The 12,962-nt window shown below is 36.1% G+C and overlaps 1 protein-coding gene across 1 annotated transcript; it reads right to left on the bottom strand.

Annotated features, from left to right (window-relative positions):
- Positions 1 to 36: 36 nt before the first annotated feature.
- On the bottom strand, positions 37 to 11,442 carry LOC103464682 (rho-related GTP-binding protein RhoC-like). Its single transcript, XM_008408936.3, has 5 exons — positions 11,252 to 11,442; positions 6,604 to 6,761; positions 3,935 to 4,055; positions 2,787 to 2,917; positions 37 to 1,925 (listed from the first exon to the last, which is right to left on the bottom strand). The coding sequence occupies exons 2-5, from the start codon at positions 6,757 to 6,759 to the stop codon at positions 1,752 to 1,754; spliced, it is 582 nt and encodes a 193-aa protein (XP_008407158.1). The 5' UTR covers positions 6,760 to 6,761; positions 11,252 to 11,442; the 3' UTR covers positions 37 to 1,751.
- Between the last annotated feature and the right edge of the window lie 1,520 nt (positions 11,443 to 12,962).

Below are 12,962 nucleotides of genomic sequence, written 5' to 3' on the forward strand. Positions count from 1 at the left end.
CCTCAGTTATCCATTTAATAGAAACAAAGTAGCTCATCTTGTTTCAAAAATAGTTTAATGATTTGAGTTTGATATTCACAACAGAACTTTGTTTGACTGTGTATATATTACACCATATGTAGTACATCATCCTTTATCTTAAAGTTTTGCACTGAAAATGGATAAGACACTGAGCAGAAGCTGCATCCATAAATTTTATGCCTGTATGGCCAAGGGTTTTCTCCGGTGTGTGTATTTCTCTGTACAATTAGGATTTTCCTGGAGGTTAACTGCACACATCAGCAGCATGCCATTGGAGATTTACCAGTACACCCACTGCTGGCTTGAAGGAATTGTTTTATTATTCTGATTTCTTGAACTTCTTAATTCCTCAGATCCTTCCAAAGTAAGCCAAAACATATGAAATGCCACTAAGCCTCTGCACATATTTTCAGTGGGTTCCAATCCATATCGTTTGGCCGGCATGCAGTACTGTCAGAAAGTTTGTGTACAGTCTTGTAAGAAGTTAGCATGAGATATCCTTTTGGGAGAGACGTACAAATAATTAATGTGTTCAAACAAGACCAGACTGCTTTGAAATTAAATAATAAATGTGTTATAGATACAGCAGCAAAGCAATTTTTCCAACAATGTTTTGTCAGTGTTTGTGAGCCCAATCTGCACAGCGTTCTTAACAGAATAGAAGCGGCACGGTGCTCGCCTAGCATTGTCGGTGAATCAAAAAAAGGCCTTTGTCAAACATGTCAAGTAGTTTACTCTTCAGACAGTATCAGGTCACCGCCAAGCAGCCACTCTGTCTGGTCTGGGGAAGAACTGTGAATGCACTGGAATAAAACAAACAATTCAATCGCATCTCGGCTCTTCTCGGATCTGTGAGGAATGTTGTCCTGCTGGGGACATGAGATGTGCAAATGGATCGTGGTTTCCTCGACTGGGTCAACTGGTTTATTGATGACGTTCCAGCAGTAGGTGTAACTGGCTATGCTGAGAAGAAGCAGAAAGCAAATACAATAACCAAACAGGCCGTTGCCTCAGTGCAATCGCTTTAAACTAAGTCATCTTCCTGTCACTCCTGACAGCTATTGTGCATGAATGAGTCACAATGGCTAAGCTGGTCACGTCTCCCTCTTATCTTAATCCACAGTGCAGACTGTCTGTGTGAATAAACAAAATAGAAAGCTCACTTCATCACAGATTATTTCATATTAGAAGCCACTTGTTTTTGTTTACTGTGCATTGACTAAAAACTGAGAATGCAAAGTAGCACAGGCAGCCATTTTTCTTTGATGATTGGCCAGCAGAGCTAGAACTTAAAAGTTATGGTATTGTAACAGGACAGTGAAGAGGTCCTCTATTCACTAAAAGCCCAACGCACATAGATGGCAACGCACAAACTTAAAATGGTCACCAGCTTTACTAGTCGAATGATATTTCCAATGTAAACAGAGCTGGACTGGCGACACGAGACTTTATGAAGATAAAAGATGCCCCCGATTGTAAAGAACAACCCAGTAGGAAAGAAAACAGTAAAAAGTGTAGTGTACATCCTCATAGCAGTAGCATACAGTAATGTCCATTCCCTGTATTTGCAGGTTTGTTTTCAATTCATCTACCTGCCTGTTTTTTTTTTTTTTTTTTAAATGTGAGATACAGCACAAAGATCAATTTCATAAAAGCTCAGTCCGTTTCATGTGTCCTGCTTTACTTTGACTGGTCAGCTAATTTCCTGGTTTCCAGGGCCTGGATGTTGCTCACAGCAGCATGCAGCCTTTCATTGACTTGTTCTTTTTGACCTGCAGCGCTGCTGCCGTGGCGATGTTAAACACTTCCCGCACGCCATCCTTTGTTTTAGCAGAGCACTCCAAGAAGTAGAAAGCATTAATCCTGGTGGCCATGCTCTTTCCATCTTCTGTCTTCACCGGCTCCTGCAGGACAAGATCAGAGCTGTTTAGAAACTACAGATGCCATTAAAAAACAATGGAATCCAGATTTTACATTACATTTTTAAAAGTCATTTTAACTTTAATAATTTATTAAAGTTAAGCCAATTTTAACTTTAATTTTTATTAAACAAGTTATTGGTTTTGAAATTTTTATTCTTTTTCCTTCCCCCCAAAATAATTTATGTTTCAACTTCTGATTGTAAACCTATTTTTTCAGCCCAATATTAACAATTTTGAGACAAAAATTTGTTTAAATTAAATTAATTACTTTTACAACATGTACAGTTTTGAACATTTGAGCCAATCATCAAATGTTCTAATTTTGCGAGAGAAAAAAAATTGCTGAAAGGAAAATCTGAGGCAGTTGCCTCTGAAAGAGCAGGTGGACTTCATCAACAATTTGTATTACCTTCTGACCTCTTAGTTTTTCTCTATATTGAATAATTAACCTGTTTTTAGTTGTAATCCATTCATTTCTCAATGAAACGCATTCTAAAACTAAAGAATTATTTCAATACTCCTGGAAAACCTGACAGAAATATAAATTTTTAATTAATAGAAATGAGATGAAAGGACCTTGTGATTACAAGGGATTCTAAACTAACAGATGAAAATGCAGGAAATCTAATTGTGTACGGCAATCAATTTTATTCTGAAACCCAGAACAGGAATATGTTCACTACTATCTGATGGTTTAAAAGCTCTTGCAGAAAATCACACAAAGTCTAAAAGTATTTCAACTTTAAGGTCATGGAGAGTTTTAGTCCTTCAGTTCAACAGCTTTTTATTCAGTAGATGTTAACAACATAAATACCTGAATCTAACTGACAGGGCACCTCATACCTGCTTCATCTTGGTCAGGTCTTTGAGTGCTTTTTCATTGCTCCGCAGATCTTTCTTATTCCCTACAAGGATGATTGGAACGTTGGGACAGAAGTGTTTCACCTCAGGGGTCCACTTTTCAGAAATATTTTCTGTTCCAAGGGAAAGAAAAGAAAAGGCTGAAGTACTTGAGAAAGCAAATGGAAAGCTATTAAGACAACCAGCAGATCGGAGTCTGGACTTCAGGTTTGACTTCTCTGCAGGTTGGTGGGGCAAAAATGTTTTTAGCTACAGCAGTTCTGTGTCCACTAAGGTGTCTAATAAGAAATTATTAAATGGGTATGAATGAGATGAAGCTTGTAAGATGGTTTGTAGGAAAATGTCTGTCACTTGCAGTGAAAACCAACTTGAAAGAACAGCAAGTTTTTACAACATGCAAAAAGTTTTTTTGAATGTTAAAATGTACAGTTGGTTAAACTGTTTATATATTAACCTAACAGATAAGACAGAAAATAGAAAGTTACATTAATCTCTGAGGGTTTTTTTTTAGAACATCTAATAAACAAAATGCTTTTAAAACAATAAAAATATATACTAAGATCACAGATCTTCACTTTTTGTGTAAAATCCCTTACAAGATGGAATGATCTATTTTGACGAAAATAAAATATTTGCAGGAGATTTTCGGCAGGAGAATCCGACTTTCACAGACACAAGATATAGCTTGCAAAACCCTGGGTAGTTTTTTTTTATGAACATGAAACTAATGTCTTTCTTTTAAGGTGGAACCTGAAATGTTGACAATGAAATCCCTGGAGTTTGTCTTTCTGTCAATCTGAGATACACCTTTTTTCCGTCAAAGTCTGCACAGAGATTTTTGTCTTTTGGAATCTAGAACCCAGAAAGGTTTTTGGATGCAGCTGAGTGACAGCAGTTCTGCAAAGAGACAACGAGTCAATGAAGATGTATGTCTGGATAAACATGGATGCCCAAAAGAGGTTTACTGGATGCAGCCTTAAGCTTTTCAAATAGTCTACAGGAGTAACACAGCGATAGCTTAAAGGTTAAACATAACCCTGTTAGGGTTTAGCTAAACCCCTGTTGGGAAAAGTGTTTATATATGGATGGAATACATTGTATGTAGGTCAAAAGCTTAAAGATTTCCTCACCTAAACTATCTTGGTTGTCAATGGAATAGCACATAAGGATGACATCTGTGTCGGGGTAAGACAGAGGCCTCAACCTGTCGTAGTCCTCTTGACCTGCGGTGTCCCACAACGCCAGCTCCACCTGGAGAACAAAGGCAAACAATTAATCAATTTTTTATTGTTATTATTAATATTATCATGCTTTGTTCCAGTATTGTTGTCTTCGTTGAGAGTCGCAGTAATTTCTGACCTGGGACTTCCCCATAATGCATCCTGTCGAATTTTATATAATTACAAAAAAGAAAAGAAGGAAGAAAATAAAGAATCAATGACAATACTTTCATTTACCATATGGCTTTTAGGAAGGAATTAAAAAAAACAGCTTTGTCATTTTGTTCTCCAGAGAAAGTGTTGAAAAATGTATTAATATGTTAACATTTTATGACGTTAGCATTAATACTGCACAAGCAAACTAGTTGCAATGTCGGCCACAGTTTGATTATTGTGCAACAGCAGCTAAAAGCAATTAAAAGTACATAAATATGAAAAATTGCATATGCTATTATGAAGGCAATATGAAAACATTTGTGTTGTATGTTGAGACATATGTAACGTCTAAAGGCAACATTCACTGTACTAGTAAATTATGGCTCAACTACTTTCCTACAACCAGCAGTCACCTCAGAGGGGCGTTCCACATGGCGTGTGCAGCTTTCAGACTAGAAGCTTGTGTAAATTTTATACAGGTAAAACAAAAAAAAAATAAAGCGAAACACCATTTCTGTTAGGACTGGGTGGTATGGTAACAAACCGCTGTGAACAATGATGGGGAAACTTTTATATAGGTTATAATTGTGGAAAATGCCTAAAAGCTTTGTGGCATTGTGAAGGAAGAGCTAAATGATGTCAGCACTACTCAACAGGGAACATTTTTCTCCACTGTTCATGTTTACATTGTAACTTGTGTCTGGTTTTTCTTAATCTAATACAGATTACTTGTTTTGGTAAAATCGGTGTACAGCCATTCTTTCTATATCATCGCAGTAGTCCTGACATGACCGTAGTTTTGTTTTTAGTGTCCTGAAAATGCCTTTGGAGAAGAGACTGTCCTCATCCTTTTAAATTGCTGATTAGCTACATTAGAGAGATTGGGGGATATTTAGGCATCTAATCAGTTACATTATGTCTCTGTATGGGCACAAACAGCTGCAATTTAGTCTGGGAGAGCTAACACTATAAGTTTTAATGATCCGATTTTTGGGTAACTTCTGTTGTTCCCACAGCGAGCATAAGAATCAGTCATAAGTCCTAAAATAGAGGTTTGCAGAGGCACGGGGGAGGTGGGCCAACGCTGCTGAGACGGCATGAGCAAACAGATCATTATGTTCCCACTGGACAAGGTGTGAGCTGTAGACTGAGTAAAAAAAAAAAGGGCAAAACAACTATTTATAGGCTCTGCCTGGTACTGAATGTGTGAGAGTGAGAATGTTTTTCACCTCAGGGGTAAAACGTTCCAATTTAGAGGCTGAACAAAAATGTAATCCAAATGGATTTGTAAGAGATTAACAGCTATGTGAGAGCCACAAGTTCTTAGCATCTGTGTTACTGAATTATCTCCCACTGAAAAGACGCCCATTACATATTAATTTGCTCCCAGAATATAACTGCTAGCCCCTCCCTCCACCCATAAGCAACCAGGACGAGGACAGGAAATAAAAGACTTATCGGACAAGAGCAGCAGGAGGGTCCAGAGGGAGGGAGGGGGATTGCCAGGAGACATCCTGGTTCCCTGTCTGAACAGGAAGTCAGGAAGTATAGTCATTTCCTGTTATGCCAAGCGGTGATTCTGCACCAGTGGTTGGATTAAGAGAACAAAACCCCTCGACGTTAACAGGTCATCTTTTCCTCAAGCAAGACAAAATATAAGGTTTCACAACTCTCCATCTTAGAAGGCACCGAGGCCGGAAAAACAAGCAAATTATGAAACACATTTTGATTTGTACAGGTGCAAATATTAGCACATCCAGGTAATTAGCTGACTTCCCATGTAAACAAACAATGAAGGCGTAGAGCAAAATAGAGTACAGTTTGTTAAAATCTCCAAGACCACAAGTAATTAAAAGTAATTACTAATGGAAAACATGGTAAATGTTAACAACAAAAATAAGCATGTCTGCTGCCAGAAACACCCAAAAGTCACTTGGCTCTCTATAGTAGATTTTTCCATGTCTGTAGGTTGCGGTGGATTATTTTTATCAGCAGCTCATTAGTTGGGGGCAGAGCTGCTTTGAGAACAAGATAAGCTCAGAAGATATTTATTTTTATGCTTTGGTTCACAGATTTGGGCCTTAAAATAGTAACACAAACCAACAGGTAACAGTCCAGGTGCAGCATAAAGACTCACTCAGTGAGTGGACAATACTTATTGGGAATAGTTTTGTTCCCACAATCCCACATTTCTGTGATAAGTGACATTAAAAAACTGTAGTCAAAGGAAAAGTGTATCAGTTGATATGATGTCTCTACTGCTAAAATAAACATAGAACTATTTTGTTTTCCCGTAATGGAAAGGTACTGAGTCTACTGTTGTGAAATTAAGATTAACATAAATTGTCTTTGGTGGTAATAAAATGTAGAACTGGAGAAGTTGTATATATGACAGTTATATCCAAAATGTCAGTCATACCAACCTGTCTTCCATCAATTTCGATGTCTGCTATGTAGTTCTCAAACACGGTTGGAACATAAACCTCAGGAAACTGGTCCTTACAGAAAACTATAAGAAGACATGTTTTCCCACAGGCTCCGTCTCCCACAATCACCAGCTTCTTCCGAACGCCTGACATTTCTGTTGGAAGAAGAGAAACGAGTGCTTAGATAAACCTCAGTTTTTTGTTTTTTTATTTTTCTGAACCACAGAACCACAATGTCGTCCATTTGTGGCTTCTGTAGAGACTGTGACTCTGTAAAGATGTATGCTGTACAAGCAAAGAAGAAAAAAGCCCATGCTTTGTATGCACAATTGGACTGACTGAATTGCTTTATGTTATTACACAAAGGGCTGGGCTACTTGTTGTGTTTGTGGTCACAGGCAATTTTTATCACCAAAAGAAAAATCCCATGTGCATAAACAATGAAGGAGACAAAAGATGGGACATTAAAATGTCATCTCAGTTTTTCTTTTGTCTTGTTTGTTCACCTCTTAAACACTGAAGACTGAGACATGAGAAAAGGAAATGAACGCAAATGCTGGTATGTATAAAGCTGACTAAACACAACTTTATATTTGATTAGTCCAGAAACATTTTCTATTAAAAAGAAATAGTAATTCTTTTTATAGTGAAATGCTATAAAAAGAAGTGAGTATAAACCTGCAAAGACCTCATAGTGTTGTGAAAATCGTAAGACAACTATATAGGATAATAAAATTACTGCCATGTAATTTTATTACGGGTTAAAATGAATGTACCTTTATCAAAATTAAAATGTGACATCTTTTGTTATAGAGAGTAAATATAATCAAAACGAACTAATAAACGCTCTACAGTTTCATCAGAAAACAGATGTGGTTTTGTAATGAGCCGCAGTTCTGCTGCCAGCTCATATATTCAGATACTAATGAATATATGGCTCTCTATAGTGACTCTCTATATTTCCTTACATGTTAGGGCATAACTTAGGCTCAATTAAAAGAAACCTGTATGACTAAATAAATATGTTGCTAAATAACATGACATGCAGTAAATGCATCCTGGCTCCATTTCCATATTCAGCTTTGCCTTAGCTGGCAGTGATTGCGTCATTAAAGCGAATTGTTGTTTCCCTTTGTTATCAAGCCTTTACCCTAAAGGTCTAATCCTTCATTTTCTAAATCCTGTGGTTCCGCTGCAGAGACTTTTACAAACATTTTCTAAATGTTGTTTTGCTCAGCTCTAGCAGTTTTTCCTCCTGTTGCTTGTGCTACAAAATAAGAGTCCCAGATTTAGAAAACTTTTACAACAGTTGTGATGCCCACACACCATCTTAAACTAAACTAAGAAAACACCATGCCTTTAAAGAGCATTATTGCTGGTATGTACAGGAAAAGATATTTATGAAAATGTTCCATAAATAGCCTTAGTCTGTGTCACGTATGCTGCCTGTGAGTAATGCAGCAACTAATAGACACAAATGACAGTAAGACCTTAAGAGGAAGTTTAAGTAGCTGCCAGTACCAGTACATGATGTGTCATCAAGATCAAACATTTTCATCTTGACTAAACCAGTAAGATAACTGGGTTTTCATTCCTTCCATGTTTATTTCAAAGTCTGATTCTCTTTTACACCATGACAGTGTGTAAAGGAGGAAATTAACACTTAAAGGAGCAGAATGTAACGTTTACAAAAAAGTGTTTTTTACATCTTGTTTAGAATTATCACTATGTCGCTATACAGTATAACACAAGACAGATAATCTGTGAAAAAATGAAGCGCCTTTGCCTTTTCCCAGTGCTCCCAGTACCAACTGCAGAAATAAACCACTCAGATTAATTTCTCAGCATGAGGTGTTTGTTGGGGGAGCAGCTTAGCACTTCAGACAACAAAAGATGCATTGATTTATAAACACACAAAGAAACAGGAAGCCCAGCATTAAAATATAAAAGCCCCTACAATCAATAGAATTAAAAAGTAAAATGTAAAATTTATAGCTTTATTCAGTGAAGGAGAATCAACATGGCACCAGTCATTTTGTAGGTTTTTTTTGCCAACTGAGGAAATATGAAATATATACTGTTAAGAAAAACATGCACAGATGAGTAAAGGGTTCATTTCATATTTGTGATACCATCTATTTCCACAGTTGATGCTGGTAATTTCTGCTCAACGTAACTCCACACTGAAGATCAGAGATCAGCTTTATGTTGTAATAATATGCTTTAGAATATTCAGGAAGCTATCATAAAGAAAAAATGTATATATTATGCTAAAATTCTGCAACAAATACGTGAACTAACATTGAAACATTAAATCAAAATATTTTTTAATTCAACAGCAAATTTAATTAATTATATTTACCAAACAATGTGTGTACTTATCGTGTACGCACTTTTTTTTATTTTTCAACTCTGGAAACTCCACGATATGACTTTTTTTCATCTGACCACATTAAAGGAAATGACATCACCAGGATTTTCTTCCTCATACTTGCTTTTCAAGACCATACCTCTTCATCCCTCATACCTCTCTGATACACCACAGTTACAGCTGATGGCAACACTCAAAACCTATTTCCCAGGTCCATTTTTTTATTGCAATATTGAGGGTGGTTCAGATGTTCTGTAGAAATGTGGTTAAACTCTTTGGAGCTAAAGGACAAAGTGGTTAAAACCTCAAGTATAGACTTTGACTTGAAACCCTGAAATTCCAGAAATTAAGGAACAAGCAAAATGTTGATTGAGACAAACAATATAATTCCAAGGCAGTAAAAAAAATAATTAAATTATAATGCAGCCACATGGTCTGAGAAATAGACAAGTTCACAAACTTAGACAACTCAAAAGCTGCAAATGTCTTATCTGGCTAAATCTGATGGGCAGACACAAGCAGAAATCTACACTGTTGACTCGTGTATCAAACTGGATGCAGAGGCATCTTAATCAACGGAAGGAAAACGCATGACTGATCCTATCGGCCTTTAACATCCTATTTATAGATGTCACAAACAAACCAGCTCTGCAGTTTTTACTGAGTGATTCCTTTTAAGGTACACAACTAGAAGTAGCAACAGAGTAAAAACAAACAAAACAATTAAAAGTAGTTTGACATAATTGAACAGATGTTTAAAGGAGAAGAAAATAGATCTGGAAGCTTTATATTTATGAGGAATTTATATTGCAAAATGGCAAAAGCTGGAATTTTTCACACACAAAAAGAAACTGAGGTAAGCTTATGAGAAACAGATTCTGAGTTATGATATGGAATGATGAGTTATGATATGATAATATCTGAATTATCAATGAATACAGACTGGTAGGTAATTTATAATTTAGGAAGCATTTACTCATTTTGCATAAAGCTTAATGTTTATCACTTTTTTCTGAGCTCATTTGAACTTTTTTCATCACACACCAACAAAAATATCATAAAAACATTTCCAAAAATACATGTGTCTTTCAAAATGGGTGTTTGTGGTTTTCTAAAACAAAAAAAAAACCCTGAGCTTTTGAAATCATACACCTGAAAGTTTAAACTGCCAAAACATCAGCACAACATTTCAAATGAATGACTCACAACCTGTTCACCATAATGGCTGCTTCCAGTGGCTGGAAATGTAAAAATGCTTCATAGGAAGAGAGCCAGGCTCTAAAGCCAGTTGAGGGGGTATAATGGGTTGTTCTACTGGTGGCACCAAAAAAACACACAGCATGGCTCCCAGACAATAGAGCTAATAAAGATGAAGCTCCAGAGCAAACAAATGGGAATGACTGGCTGATCACGTGGAGTCTCTAAACAGTTTCTGGACTAGGAAACTGCGGCTCATCTGACAAAATACAGTTTCCTGGATCAGACTTTATGTAATTTTCATTAATTAAAGTATTTTGCCACATTTTATTAAGATTTTAAGAAAAAAAAATGACTAAAGACATTTGTTTGAAGGAAAATATCCACCAACTTTGCCCCAAAGCTAAAACTGATGTGTCCCAGCCTCTTGTTTAGTGTGACGGGCAGACAATAAGTAGCATAAATCCATTATTACTAAAATTTAGGTTTTAAACTTCTAAAACTACTACAGAATACATTTTTGGTCAGTATTCAAATATTTAAAACTAAGTTTTTGTCATCAAAATCTCCTGAAAATGACTGAAAAAAAAAGTTTGTTGTTTCATCAATCAGCAAACTAACAAATAAACCAGAGGTCTACTATTGCTTTTAAATTATTCTATCACCACATCATTCAGTCAACATGCACATGGATCCTGAAGATGGTTAGTTTCAACAACCAATAACAAACATTAGCATTTATCGCCCTAGAAAAACGCTGAAAATGAAAGTGGTATGGGTGAAAACTTGTTCCCAGGGAAACAAACGGCTAAAAGTCTTAGCTGGTTGACTCACTGACAGAATCACCTGCCGGGTTCACTTTTAAACTCGTACACGCTCTAAAAATGTGTGCTTAAACGGATCAGCACATTGTTGACAAATCTGACCACCACCAAACAATAAATTATTACAAAAGGACAGGCCGCCAGCTTGTTCTGTCAGTAAAACCTATAATTTTACTATCTCAAATACAAATAGAACAAAAAAAAAAAAAAAACATGCAGATGAATTAAGCAGCACCTATTCTCAAATAGTTACCTGTAAACAGTAAGACGGCAAGTCTTAAAAAAAGATTAGTCCACTTTTCCTCTGATTTTGGATCGTGATGCACAAAAAGGCAGTCAAAGTTTTCTTACTGTTACACTCCTGACTAACTTTGCAAGCGGACTGCTGAGAACCGGAGGAAAAAAAAGATCCACCCAAGAAGCCAGCGAAGCGTAAAGTTAAACTGACAGACGGAAACGTGGTGTTAGAAGTTTCAAAATAAAAGCGCTAGTCTTTGCTGTGTATGTTCGAATTCAATCTTATACCAAAATAATGAGTATTTTATGTTACTTCCTTAAAAGCTTCAGCCAATTATTACCTTTCTGACAACTGTCAGAGCGATTCCACAAAACGAATGAATAAAATAAGAATGAACTGATTCTGAACTTTTTTTCAAACTAAATTGTCTGTAGGTAATTTGTGGGAAACAACAAAATACCTCCAGTTTCTCTAATTTAACATGTGTATTGTATGCTACATATTTCGAATGTTATTTCTATAAAGTTATCGCATTATTTTGGCCACTAAATTTGTTTTAAAAAAAATAAAGGAATTAAATTTGAGCAACTTGAGCATTTGAAACTTCACTCTGAAATTCTCCTTAGATACTAAATTAGTTAGCAAACTGATACTTCTTTGTGCCATTTGACAGTAATGAAACTAAGCACACGAGGTGTCCCAAGTCTCCATTCACAGGCCTCTTGTTTCAATATCTAAGTCCTTCCTCTCACTAAAACATCTCGGAACCAACAAGCAGAACCTATTGACTTCTTGAAACCCAGACAAAAACCATACAAACAAAAAAAATGGTTTGCTACAACTTTCCCATAAATATCAACTTCATATATTTAATTTGTATAAGATCTTAGCCCTTTACTTGTTTTATTTATGCATTTGATTATTTCTTTCCTTTTACATGATGCTTGAGTCTATTATTATTACAATATATTTCTAAGTATAATTTTGTCTACCTAGGTTCCCTTGTTTTTATTAAATTAATTTGCCCTACCTTCCTCGTAGGTAATGTGTCCGTTGCCATTTTTGAGCATCGGAATGTGTTGAATATGGAGTTTGATTACAGTAGCTTTCTAATGACCAAAATAAAGTCTCCTCCAATTTATTTTGAAGGCTTGATTATCTGTTTTCGGTCATGTTAAGTTAGCTTTTTTTTCTAACTTACCATGTCTATCTCAGCAACTACTGGAGTCTGCAGGTTTCTCCTCCCTTTTTTACGTCACAGATAAGCGTAAGAAAACTCCTGCAACAAGTGGCATGGGGGTGGATTTCCTCACTGAGTTTCTAAAACATATTTTTTATGTGTCTCCTTTTCTTTTGGTGCAAATAGTTCAATTCTTCTGAAAATAAATCAGCCATGCACATTTAAAACAGCGTACACAAACTGAGCGTCGGTGGACAGACAGAGATACAAGAGCACAAAAATACAGAATGGGGCTACATAACACATCTAAGGTGTGTATGCAGGTGAAGGATGACACACCTAAAGACAATGAGCAGGAAATCAAAACAGAACAAAACACAAGGATGTGAAAAAAGGGAGTGTACCAAATAAATATTTATGCTTAAATATTTTATGCTCATGTCACTGAGCATGGACCAAAATGAAAACTACTGATTTAAAAAAAAAAAAAAAACATGCCCGTAGAAAATAAGTGTTCCTCACAAAATTGATTCTTCTTCCTATAAT

The sequence above is a fragment of the Poecilia reticulata genome, chromosome 5 (assembly GCF_904066995.2).
Source record: "Poecilia reticulata chromosome 5, P_reticulata-male-v2, whole genome shotgun sequence".
NCBI lineage: Eukaryota > Metazoa > Chordata > Actinopteri > Cyprinodontiformes > Poeciliidae > Poecilia > Poecilia reticulata.